This window comes from Solea senegalensis, linkage group LG10, assembly GCF_019176455.1.
Source record: "Solea senegalensis isolate Sse05_10M linkage group LG10, IFAPA_SoseM_1, whole genome shotgun sequence".
In the NCBI taxonomy this organism is placed as follows: Eukaryota; Metazoa; Chordata; class Actinopteri; order Pleuronectiformes; family Soleidae; genus Solea; species Solea senegalensis.
The window spans coordinates 13,426,659-13,441,412 of record NC_058030.1 but is presented as its reverse complement, the minus strand read 5'-3'; the positions used below and the strand labels follow the sequence as shown (position 1 = coordinate 13,441,412).

Here is a 14,754-nt window from a genome sequence, read left to right as displayed (position 1 = left end):
TTCTTTTGACTACTGGTTCTGGAGTCAAGGGGACAAAGAAACGTGCACCAGATGCCTATGTTGAAATTCCCAAATCCACAGCCACGGCCAACGGATGAAGAGGAGGTAGAAGCTGTGTGTCGGAGGAGTTTTAAACTCAGATGGGCCAACATCCAAGCGGCCAACTGGTCGACATCCCCAGCCATTGAATCAGTGCAGTTCAACAACATGATGGTCAACCTGGCTGAAGCTGTGCATGCTGCTTTCCCCTTAAGTGTTGGTGAGAGATCCACAACATAAAACAAAAGGAGGGTGAGTTAGCAGCCGACTACCGCACACGTATGGAAACTGTTTTTGCAGCTCACTCTGGCATCGACGCAGACAATGAGGCATACGATCACCTTAGCCTCAAGGATCGTGTCATGGCTACATGTGGTGGATGGGAAACTGGACAATAGCGAATATCTGGACACAAGTTCTGCACGCAGAATGAAATAAGGTTTTACTTTCAACAGATAGTCAAGTGAACAATTCGGTCCCTGGGATGAAATGATTATTCATGTGTGTATCCCTGTGCTAATTGTGTTTTGTATAACTTTTTGTTGTTGTATGCAAGCTTCTGTGTATAGGTGTATAGGTGGAGTACTTGGAGGTGACAAAACACCATTGTATGTGAAAGTATCTTGTGAACAAAGTAAGGATTGTGAATCAAATGTGTGTCACATTTCAGAATGAGCCCTAGGTAACCCATATAGTGAGATAATTCAGATGAAGAGATTGTATGAATAGAATTGTTTGTTTTGATGTTTCGTTTTGTTTTTGTTTGGTGTTTGTTCTATTTTTCTTTTGTTATACTCTGATATTCTAATAGTTTAACCTATACTAATATGTGTGCTGTGTGTAGTCATAGAAAGAGTTAGTTGATGAGACCATGTGATTTCCCAAAAATATGTTGACACTGTGTCAAAAGGGAGGACATGTGGGAAATAACTGGTTTTCTTCTTGTTCCCGGTAATGACAACAACTAACAGTCAAGCTGTGAATGAATGCTGGGGTGATTATATGATAGGGAAAGGTCACCAGGTAAGGTCAACGTAAGGGTTGCACATAATGGCATCTATTAGGGTAAAAAAGATAACATCTACTAGGGTCATAAACATTAGGTATGGTGTCTGTTCTTGTTTTACTTTGTTGTTTAAGTGGTGAAGCTTTTTGGAGGAAATGCAAAAATCCATGCATGCAGTAAAGACATGATTTACTCAACACTGATGACTCAAGAATTTCTTTCACACGCTGCTGCAGGAAACATAAGGAAAGTTAAAAAAAAAAAAGTCTCTTTCTTCGCAAGTTTATTCCACAGTCATAGAAATTCATCAGAATGAATTCTGGGAAAAAGGAAGAGGCAACAGTTTGACCTAATGGAGGCGCTGTCTGTCATTATGAAGGACACTTAGATTGGCCTACCTAGGCCTAGCATAGCCTAGCATTAAGACTAGAAGAAGTGGGAAAGTGTTAGCTGCTACCTGGTACCTCGTAACCAGAGAAACCATGTGGTTTCTCTGCTCTCAGATATCTTTGACAGGAAGTGAGTAAACAAATGTGTTTTTAGGTCCAGTGTGTAAAATGTTACAGAATGAGCCTGTAATATTTAAATCAGGGTCAATGTTTTAACAAATGTTATGTACTGTACCTTTAAAATGTCCTTAATGTGTCAATCAAGACACTGGTGACACAGTGACCTCTGGTGGTGACACAGTGACCTCTGGTTGTGAAGGTATAGATTACACGTTTCTCTCTGTTTCCAGTCTCGCTGCTAAGCTAAGCTAACTCACTGTGATGAGAACAGGAAGGACTTATAACTTAAACAAAACAATCTGCTGAGTCAGAAGTGTTGAGTCATGGTTCCTCTGTGCAGGTGTTGTAAAATGGCATCTGTTCCCTGTGAAGAACCCCACACTCTCTTCAAAGCCTCACACTCACGCTCATTAGCTTGTTCCAGAGCGCCGCGGCTCATGTTCCTCATCAACGCTTTCGACTCACGTAGAACCTGCACACAGGAAGTCACACACAAACGGTCAAAGGTCTCATATGTTTGTGATGAGCAGCTGTGGTGATTTGCAAAACTTTATTGTTCTGCGAGGGTCGTACGTGACCAACACATTTGACCATCACACGTGGATAAGCAAAGGAGAAAGGGCAGGGCTTGAGTCGCCATGTTTTAACACGTGTATGCAAAAAAACTACATTTTTATACTTTTTTTTAGCCATTATTTGTGTGTGTGCATGTCTGAATCTGTGTGTGTGTGTGTGTGTGTGTGCGTGTCTATGGCCGTTTCTCAATATCCATACTTGTGCGTACTTGCGTACTCCTGTACTTGTGAAAACGTCATCAGCCTCAAGTGCTGTTCCAATTCTCAATTAAGCGAACAGCGAGGACAGTTCTCAAACCCGGAAGTGTTCTCGCTCCGCCCATTTTTACCAAGTATGCATCGGAGGTGACTTAAGCGTACTGGGGATGGCCATGTATCCCAGAATACATTTCGGCGGAACAAAGTTTTAACATCATTTAGAAATTAGTCATTTAGAATTCAAACATGTGGTTTGTGTATGAAGATTTGACGTATTTATAGTTTGGCAGCGACGTTTGTCGGAAGTGATCAGCTCCGCCTCTGTGGACGCTCTGCACTCACTGTGCCCGGCACAGAGCAGCGTTACCTCAGCCTGTCCTGATGAAATCTGCTGGCTCGGACGTCGCTGTCATTAGATGCTCGGTGTGATCCATAGATTTGTTGTTGACGTGTTATTTTGTTTTTAATGGAAACGTTTTGACCTGACAGTTTGAAAGTTTCTATATTATTAATGTTTTTTTTATTTTAACTTTGAATATTAGATTTATATTAAAGTCGCACGGCCATTGTATCTGTATTTAAATATAATATGTAACTATTAGATATGTAGAGTAGTATATATTTGTACAGATCATATATATATATATATATATATATATATATATATATATTTTCCACATTGTATTTTTTGTATTGTATATTTTAATAGAAATAAATTAATAAATGAAGTTAAATATTTAAAAGCAAGTACATACTTGCTTACTTGGGAAGTATATACTTGAGAAGTACGCTGGGAGTATTGAGTATTGAGAAACAGCCTATGTGTCTGTCTCTGTGTGTGTGCATGTGTGTCTGTGAGCGTGTGTGACGTACCACTGAGTCCACCATCACCAGCTCTTTGATTCTCAGCATCACTTCCTGTGTGAAGGTTCCAGGCCACAGAACCTGAGACACCAAACCTTTAGAACACGCCTCCTGAGCTGTCAACTTCCTGCCACTCAGCAGCAGCTCGTTAGCCTATGACACAAACCACGCCCACTTTGACATGGCACACCCATAATGACAGGATAGCCCACATATAAAAGACACGCCTGCATTATGATGACACGCCCACATTAGGTGGATGAAGTGGTGAGGTCAGTGAAGTGGTCATGTAGATGAAGTGGTGAAGTTAGTGAAGAGGTGATGTAAATGAAGGTGAAGTTAGTGAAGTGGTGGTGTAGATGAAGTGGTGATGTAGATGAAGTGGTGAGGTTAGTGAAGTGGTGATGTTGATGAAGTGGTGATGTCGATGAAGTGGTGAGGTTAGTGAAGTGGTGATCTAGATGAAGTGGTGAGGTTAGTGAAGTGAAGTTAGTGAAGTGGTGATGAAGATGAAGTGGTGAAGTGGTGGTGTAGATGAAATGGTGAGGTTAGTGAAGTGGTGATGTAGATGAAGTGGTGGTGTAGATGAAGTGGTGAGGTCAGCGAAGTGAAGTTATTGAAGTGGTGAGGTTAGTGAAGTGGTGAGGTTAGTGAAGTGGTGCTGTAGATGAAATGATAAGGTTAGTGAAGTGGTGAGGTTAGTGAAGAGCATTGTGGGTCTTTTGTTGCATGAGTAAACAGTGAACCATCAGCCTCCAGCACCAAGAACCAGTTCATGTAACTCATTAGGATTAGGGATTTTACGATTATTATGATTATTTTGGGTGAATAATTTTCAAGTATAAAATCACACAAACATGCCTTTTAAACACAATAAGACATAATAATTAAAGTATTACTGTAATAAATCGCCACTTGTGTATTTTCACGCCACAGTTATCCGTGACATACCTACAACACATAAGTGTAAATCCAGCATGAGTTTAGTGGTGAACTCACCGATGCCAGGCCCATGACACGGGGGAAGGTGAAGGAGGAGCAAGCGTCTGGCGTCTGGCCATAGGACGTGTACGGCGTCTGAAACCACGCCTTCTCGTTGGCCCAAACCACGTCACAGAGTGGCAGGAGGGAGGCGCCAAGGCCCAGAGCCGGTCCGTTCACTGCCGCCACGATCGGCTTCCTGAACTGGATGAAGGTGTTGACAAACGTCCTAGTGTAGATAAAACACAGAGGTCAGAACATGTACATCTGACGGGGGGGGGGCAACAACAGCGGGTTTCACCTGATGGTTTCAGCCATCTTAATGCTCTCCTTCTTCCTGTCGTCCGTCAGGCGTCTGATGAAATACAGGAAGTCCAGACCGCAGCAGAAGACGCTGCCGACGGCACCAAGTAACACCAGCTTACTGTCGTCTGACGCTGCAGTCGCCATGGCGCTCTGGATCTCCTTCATCACCTGAGGACGAGAAGGAGGGTCAACATGGCTGCTGAGGTCAGCGACCATGACACAACAGAGGGAGGGTGTGGTCTACCGTGTGGAGGCGTGGCCTCACCTCAGGGTTGAGCGTGTTGTTTTCAGAGCTCTTGGTGGAAAGCAGAATGTGGGTGAAACCATCTTGTTTCTTCACCACGATGTCGCGGTAACGATAAGCGCTCTCCGTCTGTCGGACGCTGAAGCGCAGCCGCTTGTCAAAAGCACAGCGTTCCTCCAGGCGGCGTTTCCCCACGGCAACAGTAGCACTCTTCACTCCTGACATCCCATTGGCTGAAACAGCCTCCATTAACACAGAGTTACCTGCAGAGAAGAAACTAAGTGCCAGTCTGATGACCTCTGACCTCTGTCACACAGATCCTCATATCATTGTATCTATGGTTGTTGTTTGTTTTCAGTGATGGAGGTGAGTGAATGAATGAATGAATGAATGAATGAATGAATGAATGAATGAATTAAAGTTTGTCCTGTGCAGGGGGCAGAGCTAATGATCCTCACACTGAAACTGAGACAGAGACACTGAGAGACAGAGACACTGAGACAAAGACATGGATACACAGACACTGAGACACAGACACTGAGACACAGACACAGACACTGACACAGAGACACAGAGACACAGAGACAGAGACACAGACACTGAGGCACAGACAGACACTGAGACACACAGACACTGACACAGAGAAACAGATACAGACGCACTGAGACAGACACTGAAACAAAGACACAGACACTAAGACAGAGATACTGAGAAACAGACACAGAGACACAGAGACACTGAGACACTGAGACACTGAGACAAAGACACAGACACACTGACAGAAACACTGACACAGAGACAGTGACACAAAGACACAGACATACAGAGAAACAGATACAGATACAGACACCGAAACACAAACACAAACACAAACACAGACACAGACACTGACACTGACACTGACACTGACACAGAGATACAGAGACTGACACACTGACACACACAGAGACACATGGACACAGACACAGAAACTGAGACAGACACACAGACACAAACACTGAGACACAGAGACACTGAGACTGAGACTCAGACACAGAGACACATACTGATACACAGACACTGAGAGACTGAGACACAGACACAGAAACACAGACACATACTGATACACATACAGATACAGACACACACTGACACACAGACACTGAGAGACTGAGACACACTGACACAGAGACACTGACACAGACAAACAGACACACTGACACACAGATAGAGACAGTGTCAGAAACTGACACAGAGAAACAGACACTAACACAGAAACAGATACAGACACACACACACAGAAAGGCTGAGACACAAAGACAGATACACAGACAAAGAGACACAGATACCCACATACACACACACACAGAAACAGACACAGAGACACAGACAGTGTCACAGAGATACAGACACACAGCGACACTGACACAGAGAAAGAGAAACAGATACAGACACACAGACACAGAGACAAAGAAACAGATACAGAGACACAAAGATACACAGACACTGATAGAGAGAAACAGACACAGAGACACACAGAGACACACAGAAACACACAGACACAGAGACACTGACACAGACACACAGATACTGACACAGGGAAACAGATACAGGCACACACAGAGACACAGAGAAACAGTTACAGACAGACACAGACACACACAGACACTAACACACAGACACAGAGACAGAGACACAGGCACTGACACAGAGAAACAGTTACAGACAGACACAAGACAGACACAGACACTAACACACAGAGACAGAGACAAACACACAGGCACTGACACAGAGACACAGACGTAGACACTGGCACAGAGACACAGATACAGGCACACACAGACACAGAGACACTGACAAAGAGAAACAGATACAGACACACAGACACTGACACACAGACAAAGTTTCATTGGCTACAGGGAGTGGCCACAAAGCTGCAACCAATCAGCACCTAATCAGGTGTCTTTTAAAAAGCAGCACTCACTTTGAAGCGGCAGACTCAGGAAGACAAAGACAAAGGAGTCTAAACCGGAGTCTAGCAAGGAGGCTAACGAGATTAAGTACCTGTCTGCAAGTGTTTTCTACCTTTCACATATGTGCCTTTTTTCCATTCCTATTCATGTTTCTTCTCATAGATATTACAAACCTCACAATCACTCACAGCATCACCGTAACCTGTCCTCACTTATCTATCCCACCCGCTCCACACACATCCAACACCTTGTTGCAGGGGGCCTGTGGAACTGCCAGTCAGCTAAACGCAAGACTGAGTTCATCTCTGGCTTTGCTACTGAGCAATGCCTGGACTTCCTTGCTCTCACTGAGACTTGGATAACACCCTCCAACACAGCCACCCCTGCAGATCTCTCCTCCGCCCACTCCTTCTCCCACTCACCCAGATCCACTGGAAGAGGTGGCGGGACAGGTCTGCTCATCAACCCCAACTGGACTTTCTCTCCTTACCCACTGCCACACTTCTCTTCACAGTCGTTTGAATTTCATGCTGTAACTGTAACTCACCCAGTAAAACTAATCACTGTTGTCATCTACCGTCCACCAGGCCCATTGGGACACTTCTTGGAGGAACTAGATGTCCTCCTCTCAAACATCCCAGAAAATGGCCCACCACTTGTTCTTCTTGGTGACTTCAACATCCAGTCAGAGAAGTCATCCGATCTACTTCTTCTACTTTCGTCTCTTTCTCTCTCACTTGCTCCTTCTGCACCAACTCGCAAAGCTGGCAACCACCTTGACCTCATCTTCACCAGAAACTGCTCCACCTCCGACCTCAAGGTAACTCCACTTCATGTCTCTGATTATTTCTTCATATCCTACTCTCTCCCAGTCCGATGATCTCATCTCCATCAGATATTGCACTTGTCCGTCGTAACATTCGCTCTCTCTCTAACCCTCCTCTCTGTCCTCAACTGTTCTATTTGCACTTCCTTCAGCTGACTCCTTCTCCCTCATGCATCCCAACTATGCCACAGACACCTTCCTCTCTACTCTGTCCTCCTCTCTTGACTCTCTCTGTCCTCTTACTTCACGGCGGGTTCGTAAGTCCTCCCCAGCCCCGTGGTTGTCTGACTCAGTGTGTGCTGAGAGAGCCACGATACAGGCAGCAGAAAGGAAATGGGAGGAAATCAAACCCTGACGACCTGCTTTCCTATCACTCTCTTCTCTCCACCTTCACTGCCTCTATCTCTGCAGCCAAACAATCTTTCTATCAGACTAAAATTCAATCCTCTTTCTCTAACCCCAAAAAACTTTTCTCGATCTTCTCTAACCTCCTTGACCCCGACAACTCTGTGGTTACTCCTTCTCATACCGCAAGAACCTGGGTGTGACACTTGATGACCATCTCTCCCTCACTGCCAACATTGCTGCAACAGCTCGATCTTGCAGATACATGTTGCACAACATCAGAAGGATATGGCCTCTTCTAACCCAGAAGGCGGCACAGGTTCTGGTCCAGGCTCTTGTCATCTCACGCTTGGATTACTACAACTCCCTCCTGGCTGGTCTACCTGCATGTGCCACACGACCTCTGCAACTCATCCAGAATGCAGCAGCTCGACTGGTCTTCAACTTAACAAAATTCTCCCACACGACACCGCTCCTCCACTCCCTTCACTGGCTTCCTGTAGCTGCTCGCATCCGCTTCAAGATTCTAGTGCTTGCGTTCCATGCTACAAACGGATCCGGTCCAGCCTACATGCAGGACATGATCAAAACCTACACCCCAGCCCGCCCACTCCGCTCTGCATCGGCAAACCAGCTCGCTGCCCCCTCACAGAGGATCGCAGAGGCATTCGCAGAACTCGAGACTGTTCACTGTCCTAGCTACCAAATGGTGGAACAAGCTCCCCATCGACATCCGGACACAGACACTGACCCAGCGACAGACACAGACAAACACAGAGAAACAGAGACACACAGACACTGACACAGAAAAAAAGATACAGATAGACACAGAGAAACAGAGACACACAGACACTGACACAGACAGACACTGACACAGAGACACACAGATACAGACACACAGAAACAGATACAGACAGACACAAGACAGACACAGAGACAGACACACTGACACAGACGAACAGACACACAGACACAGACGAACAGATACTGACACAGAGACAGACACACACAGAGACACAGAGACACAGACAGACACACAGACACTGATACACAGATACAGACACAGATACTGACACACAGACACTGACACTAGAAACAGATACAGACACACACAGACTCAGAGAAACAGATACAGACAGACACAAGACAGACACAGACACTAACACACAGAGACACAGGCACTGACACAGAGACACAGACACACTGACACAGACACAGAGAAACAGATACAGACACAGGCACACTGACATACAGACCTGTGCTGATGAGGGACTGCATGGTTGCAGGTGAGACAGGAAGTCGTGGCAGGGGCAGAGGGTTCTGACTGCGAGGTCGGGTTCCCATGCGTGCCCTCTCCTCTCCAGGCCCAAGCTGTACCCCGGCAGGTTTCTCCAGCAGGGCGACCTCTGGTGGAACCAGGTGAGCCTCCTGAGCGCCAGCCTCGCTTGGAGACTCCTCTGAGTCCAGGCAGCTGTTGATGGGACTCTTGGGAACTAGGATTTTAATGCCAGTCTTAGACAAGTCCACGCTGCGGCGGGCGGAGCCGCCTGGAGACGCCATCATCAGGCCACGGCTGAACTTGTCGGCCAGCTGCTGAGAGCCGACGGCTGCTGCACGGGTAAGTCCGGCGAGTGGTGGGTAAGTGAGGCTGACGGCAGGTTTTACCTGGTTTACACCGGCACTAATGTCACTGTGGGTTATGAGGGTGGGGGGAGACCTGAAGGCTGATCTCTGGGTGGAGCTGCAGAGGAGACTTGGCGAGCTGCGGGTGGATCTCAGTAACATGTCGTCTCTCTGTTGCTCAGCGTACTGACGGTCAAACTCGTGGACGTAAATCATACAGGTGGACAGGTGACTCTCGGGTTCCCAGGTGTCCTCGTCTGAACCATAACCTCTCCACCTGACCAGGTATTCCAAGTTGCCCTTCTTATTCCGCCTCTTCTCAATGATGCGCTCCACCTGCAGGGGGCACAGCAGAGTTTGGTATCTATGTGCAGACACAAGCAGCTCCACTTTGGACCTCCACGGTGGACCTTCACTTTTAACAGACAGTTAACAAAGTTAACTTTAACAGCTAGTTAACAGAGCTAACAAAGAGACAGTTAACTAACAAAGTTACGTGACTTTCAGGGATCAATGTGACGCTAACTAACTAAACTAACGAAACTAAATAACCAATTCATTTAACTTAAGCTCTGCCTTTAGCTACATTAGCCTTTTCGCATTAGCTCGCGTCACCTCATAGAAGTCCTCGGTCGCCATGGAGACAGTGCGCGTGCATGAGCAGCGTCCAGAAACTCGTTCAAGTGAGCAGCAGCATGAGAAGAAGGTGAGTGCGAGTCTGCTCTGAGTCCCACCGCTGCCCTTTAGCAATGTTTACTAGCTTCCAGTCGTTAGCTTTTAGCACAGCAACAGCTCTACTCACACATCCGGTCTCACTGTGACCTTCAAAATAAAAGACTCGAGAGAGCGTATAAACTGTCCCAGGACATTCAACACGTGACGTCATCACCGACTTGAAAAAATGATTTAAAATTCAAAAAGTAACAAGGTAACGATTTCTATTTTCATGAAACTGTTAACTTAGTTAAGACTTAGTAACTTAGTTAACAAATCTTTGATTTGATCAATGAAAATTAAGAAATCTGATGATGAGGGACAGAGACACAGGAGGGACTGTGTATGTGTGACATGGTGTGAGTGTACGTGCGTGAGTGTGTGTGAGTGCGAGAGTGTATGTGTGGGTGTGTCCTCATAAAGAAGTGACTCCTGTCAAAGATGAAACATCGTCTCCTTCATCACTTCATTTCAAGGTGAGTGAAAATATGAACGTTTGAAGTGAAGAGCAGCAGTGAGATAACCACCAGGGGGCGACTCTGTGTGTGTGTGTGTGTGTGTGTGTGTGAGTGAACAGGCAGAAGAACAGTGTTAAACTATTTTATTTCATCCACAGACTCAGGTCACGTGACACTGTAACAAATATTTCACTCCGTCTTCTTGTCGGCCATGTTTTTGACTGCTGCCACGTCACTGTCGTCATCACTTGTGGGGCTTACAGCACAGGTAAAAGAAGGCTGCAGCAATGGCGAGCGGGAAACTGAGCAGGAAGAAGCTGAGCAGAGGCACCTGTGTGAAGAGGAGCTGAATACACAACAGAGGTCAGGGGTCAAACATCAAACAGACAGACAGAGAGGTGGACAGTAAACAGCACTTACTGTTAGCATAGCTTTAGCTTCATAAATGAGGCGTTTGATTCGCTGGACGACATTGTTTCCTCCCTGACACTGAAACAAACAAACAAACAAATAAACTAATAAATTAAAAAAACAACAAATACATAAATAAGAAACAAATAAATAATCATGTGCACCGTCCCCTGAGTGTGTCCACACTCACCTGCACGCCACCATCCACCACACCATCCAGGAAGTCCCGCAGCTGACGCTCTGTCTTCACAGGGACATGAGGCAGGAAGTAGCCGTCATTGGACAAATTAACCACAACAAATGACGGCTCGATCACATCACTGATGATAATACAACAAAACAAAGATGACATCACTGATGGGTTGAGCTGCTTTTATATAAACTAGCTGCTCTTATATAAACTAGCTGTTCATATATAAACTATCTGCTCTTATATAAACTAGCTGCTCGTATATAAACTAACTGCTCTTATATAAACTAGCTGCTCATATATAAACTAGCTGCTCATATATAAACTAGCTGCTTTTATATAAACTAGCTGCTTTTATATAAACTAGCCGCTCTAAACTAGCTGCACTTATATAAACTAGCTGCTCATACATAAACTAGCTGCTTTTATATAAACTTGCTGCTCTAAACTAGCTGCTCATACATAAACTAGCTGCTTTTATATAAACTAGCTGCCCTAACATAAACTAGCTGCTCACCTCATTATCAGACCTTTGATGTAGTCATTTCCTGTCATGAAGCCAAAGTAGAAATGTCTGGAACACGCACACACACATACACACACACACACACAGTGGAGTGTTTTTCAGAATAAAAGCCTCAGCTGTACCTGCTGTATACACACACAGTGGAGTGTTTTTCAGAATAAAAGCCTCAGCTGTACCTGCTGTACATGTGTCTCTGTTCTGACGTCACTTTTCTCAGCAGATCTTTTAACCTGAGCAGGAAACTGAAGGTCATTAAAGGTCACTGAAGGTCACTTGACACAGTGATGTCACACTTTGTTTGTTTGTATACCTCTCACTCTCCTCACACAGGCTACGCTCCTCCAGCAGCACCAATGCCACCAGTTTACCTGCAGGACAGAGGAGGAGTCATTTCACCTGCACTTCCTCTCACATCCAGAAGCTGCTGAAACACATTCACCCATTCCCCTATTCACTCATTCATACAGCACATATGTGTGTCAGGGTCAGGGTCAGGGGACAGTGTTACCTGACTCTCCCATGGCATACAGTGCGAAGCTGTCGATTTTGGAGAAGTAAGGGAAGCGTTCTCTGTTGACCCATGACCTCAGATCTCCATCATTCTCCTCTGAAACACCAGGACACTGTGGTTACAATGGTAACAACCAACCACAAAACAGCTGAGAGACGCAGCTATTCTTTTACATCTCACCTGTGTAAGTGTGAAACGTTGTGTCTTTGAAAAGCAGAACAGTTGGAAGAGAGGACAGAGACACGTCCTAAAGACACACAGACAGTTTAGTGTCTCTACAGTGTCTTTACAGTGTCTCTACTGTGTCTCAACAGGGTCCCTACAGTGTCTCTACTGTGTCTCTACAGTGTCCCTACAGTGTCTCTGACCTTGGGCAAGACGTCTCTCGCAGCAGAGAAGAAGTGTGTGTGGACGACCAACTCCTCTGCAACAGACATGAAGTTTCCCTGGAAATATGTGACAGTCAGTGTGTATGCGTGTTCATGTGTGCATGCGCGCGTGTGTGTGTGTACCTTCAGAGGTGATGTTGCACCAACATACACAAACATGATATCGTGGCGGCTTATGGCGTGCTGGAAAATCTGCAGACTGTTCAGGGATCGAACCACTGGCCTGTGCGCGCGCACACACACACACACACACACACGGATATACATAAGAACACACATATATAACATACACACATATATAACACACACACACGGATATACATAAGAACACACACATACATAACACACACACACATGGATATACATAAGAACACACACATATATAACACACATGGATATATACTGTATAAGAATACACACACATATAAAACACACACACACGGATATACATAAGAACACACACATATATAACACACACACACGGATATACATAAGAACACACACATATATAACATACACACATATATAACACGGATATACATAAGAACACACACATATATAACACACACACACGGATATAAGAACACACACATATATAACATACACACATATATAACACACACACACACACGGATATACATAAGAACACACACATACAACACACACATATACAGTATAACACACACACATATACACACATATAACACACACACACTGACCCAGACACTCGGTGTGTAAAGTCCAGTATTGCGTCTCTGGTTCTTGGGCCTGAATAATTATATTTCAAATGTTTCTTCCACCTGAAAACAGACAACTGTCAATCAATCAAATAATCAATCAATCAATCAATAATCAATCAACAATCAGACAGTCAATAATCAGTCAATCAATAATCAATCAGTTGATTGATCATGAATGCTCTGCTGTGACTGGCTGAATAACTGTGATGTCACTGTCAAGACTTACATGAGGATGGCTGGATAACCTTTGACCCTGAACTCTTTGGCCAAACCTACAGATAAACACATGACAAGAGCATTGGCTGTGACCTCTGACCTGTGTTTGATGAGTGCTTTTATTTTGAAAAGGTGACTGACCAATGTTAGCAGTGGCGTCACATTTGCCGACTTTGACCGGAGAACCAAGACTTTTGAGTTCTGAGCCGATCTGATGCCAAACAGGATCCAGCTGTTTACAGAGTGAACACCAGGGGGCGTAGAACTGCACACACACACACGTTAGACACAAGGTTAACCTTTAACCTTCGTCATGTATGAGCACACACACACACACGTTAGACACAAGGTTAACCTTTAACGTTCATCATGTATGAGCACACACACGTAAACATAAACATGTTTGTACTTTAATGATCCAACTGTCGTCGACTGTTCTCGTTGTCAAGAAGCTGTAAAAAAACATCAAAGAGAAGGTTTCAAGTTTCTTCATCATCACCACCACCACCATCATCATCACCACCATCCTTCATCATCATCACCACCACCATCACCACAATCATCACCATCATCATCTGAACTCACGAGTCATCGAGTTCTTCAACAAACGCTGACGTCAGCGTCGCTAACAGCACGGCTGTAAACAAACAAACAAACAGTTGTTGGTACTGCACCAGCAGGTTGAGCTAGAGATGTAGTTGTGGCGGTCAGAGGTGAATCATCTGACTGAGGTCTCACTCTGATCATTTGATCTGCTCCATTAAAGGAGTCACGTGACCTCACGTGACCTGTGATCATGTGACCTGTGTACAACAACAGTGTAAAGGTGAGTGTGATGGACGACGTACCTGAGAATATGAGCGTCCTCCTCGTGTCCATTTTGTCCACTGAGCAGATTAACAGCAAACTGCTAACGTCGCTAATCTGACAGATTAACAGTCAATCCTCTTAGACTTTATTGGCAGAGCTGTACAATGTCAACAGACAACAGCAAGGAAGGAAAGAGGCAAGGAACCACAAAGACAGTAGGTAGGTGATAAAGAAGACAGAAGGTAAGGAATGAAACGAGGTGACAAAGGAGGATGGAAAGAAGGAAAAAAGAAGGAAGCATGTATAAAGAAGGAAAGGAAG

General features: G+C 45.0%; 2 protein-coding genes across 2 annotated transcripts; both read right to left on the bottom strand.

Annotated features, from left to right (window-relative positions):
- Positions 1-1,311: 1,311 nt before the first annotated feature.
- On the bottom strand, positions 1,312-10,314 carry cdyl (chromodomain protein, Y-like). Its single transcript, XM_044036024.1, has 7 exons — positions 10,084-10,314; positions 9,102-9,804; positions 4,744-4,985; positions 4,474-4,646; positions 4,191-4,401; positions 3,201-3,344; positions 1,312-2,026 (listed from the first exon to the last, which is right to left on the bottom strand). Exons 1-7 carry the CDS (start codon positions 10,105-10,107, stop codon positions 1,862-1,864), a joined length of 1,662 nt encoding a protein of 553 aa, XP_043891959.1. The 5' UTR covers positions 10,108-10,314; the 3' UTR covers positions 1,312-1,861.
- Positions 10,315-10,884: 570 nt separating this feature from the next.
- LOC122775864 (protein disulfide-isomerase TMX3-like) lies at positions 10,885-14,751 on the bottom strand. Its single transcript, XM_044036068.1, has 16 exons — positions 14,472-14,751; positions 14,209-14,260; positions 14,033-14,075; positions 13,765-13,888; positions 13,634-13,679; positions 13,387-13,467; positions 12,791-12,890; positions 12,647-12,724; positions 12,459-12,525; positions 12,276-12,374; positions 12,078-12,135; positions 11,944-11,997; positions 11,759-11,815; positions 11,242-11,371; positions 11,061-11,129; positions 10,885-10,986 (listed from the first exon to the last, which is right to left on the bottom strand). Exons 1-16 carry the CDS (start codon positions 14,500-14,502, stop codon positions 10,885-10,887), a joined length of 1,191 nt encoding a protein of 396 aa, XP_043892003.1. The 5' UTR covers positions 14,503-14,751.
- Between the last annotated feature and the right edge of the window lie 3 nt (positions 14,752-14,754).

Excerpts from the sequence above, each read along its gene's own strand:
- LOC122775864 (XM_044036068.1), bottom strand. The coding sequence starts at position 14,502 with ATGGACACGAGGAGGACGCTCATATTCTCAG. Across the intron at positions 12,526-12,646 it reads CGAGAGACGTCTTGCCCAAG|GACGTGTCTCTGTCCTCTCT; the intron begins GTCAGAGACACT and ends GTGTGTCTTTAG. Across the intron at positions 12,375-12,458 it reads AACGTTTCACACTTACACAG|AGGAGAATGATGGAGATCTG; the intron begins GTGAGATGTAAA and ends CTGGTGTTTCAG.
- cdyl (XM_044036024.1), bottom strand. The coding sequence starts at position 10,107 with ATGGCGACCGAGGACTTCTATGAG. Across the intron at positions 4,986-9,101 it reads GCAGTCCCTCATCAGCACAG|GTAACTCTGTGTTAATGGAG; the intron begins GTCTGTATGTCA and ends TCTTCTCTGCAG. Across the intron at positions 2,027-3,200 it reads TGGTGATGGTGGACTCAGTG|GTTCTACGTGAGTCGAAAGC; the intron begins GTACGTCACACA and ends TCCTGTGTGCAG.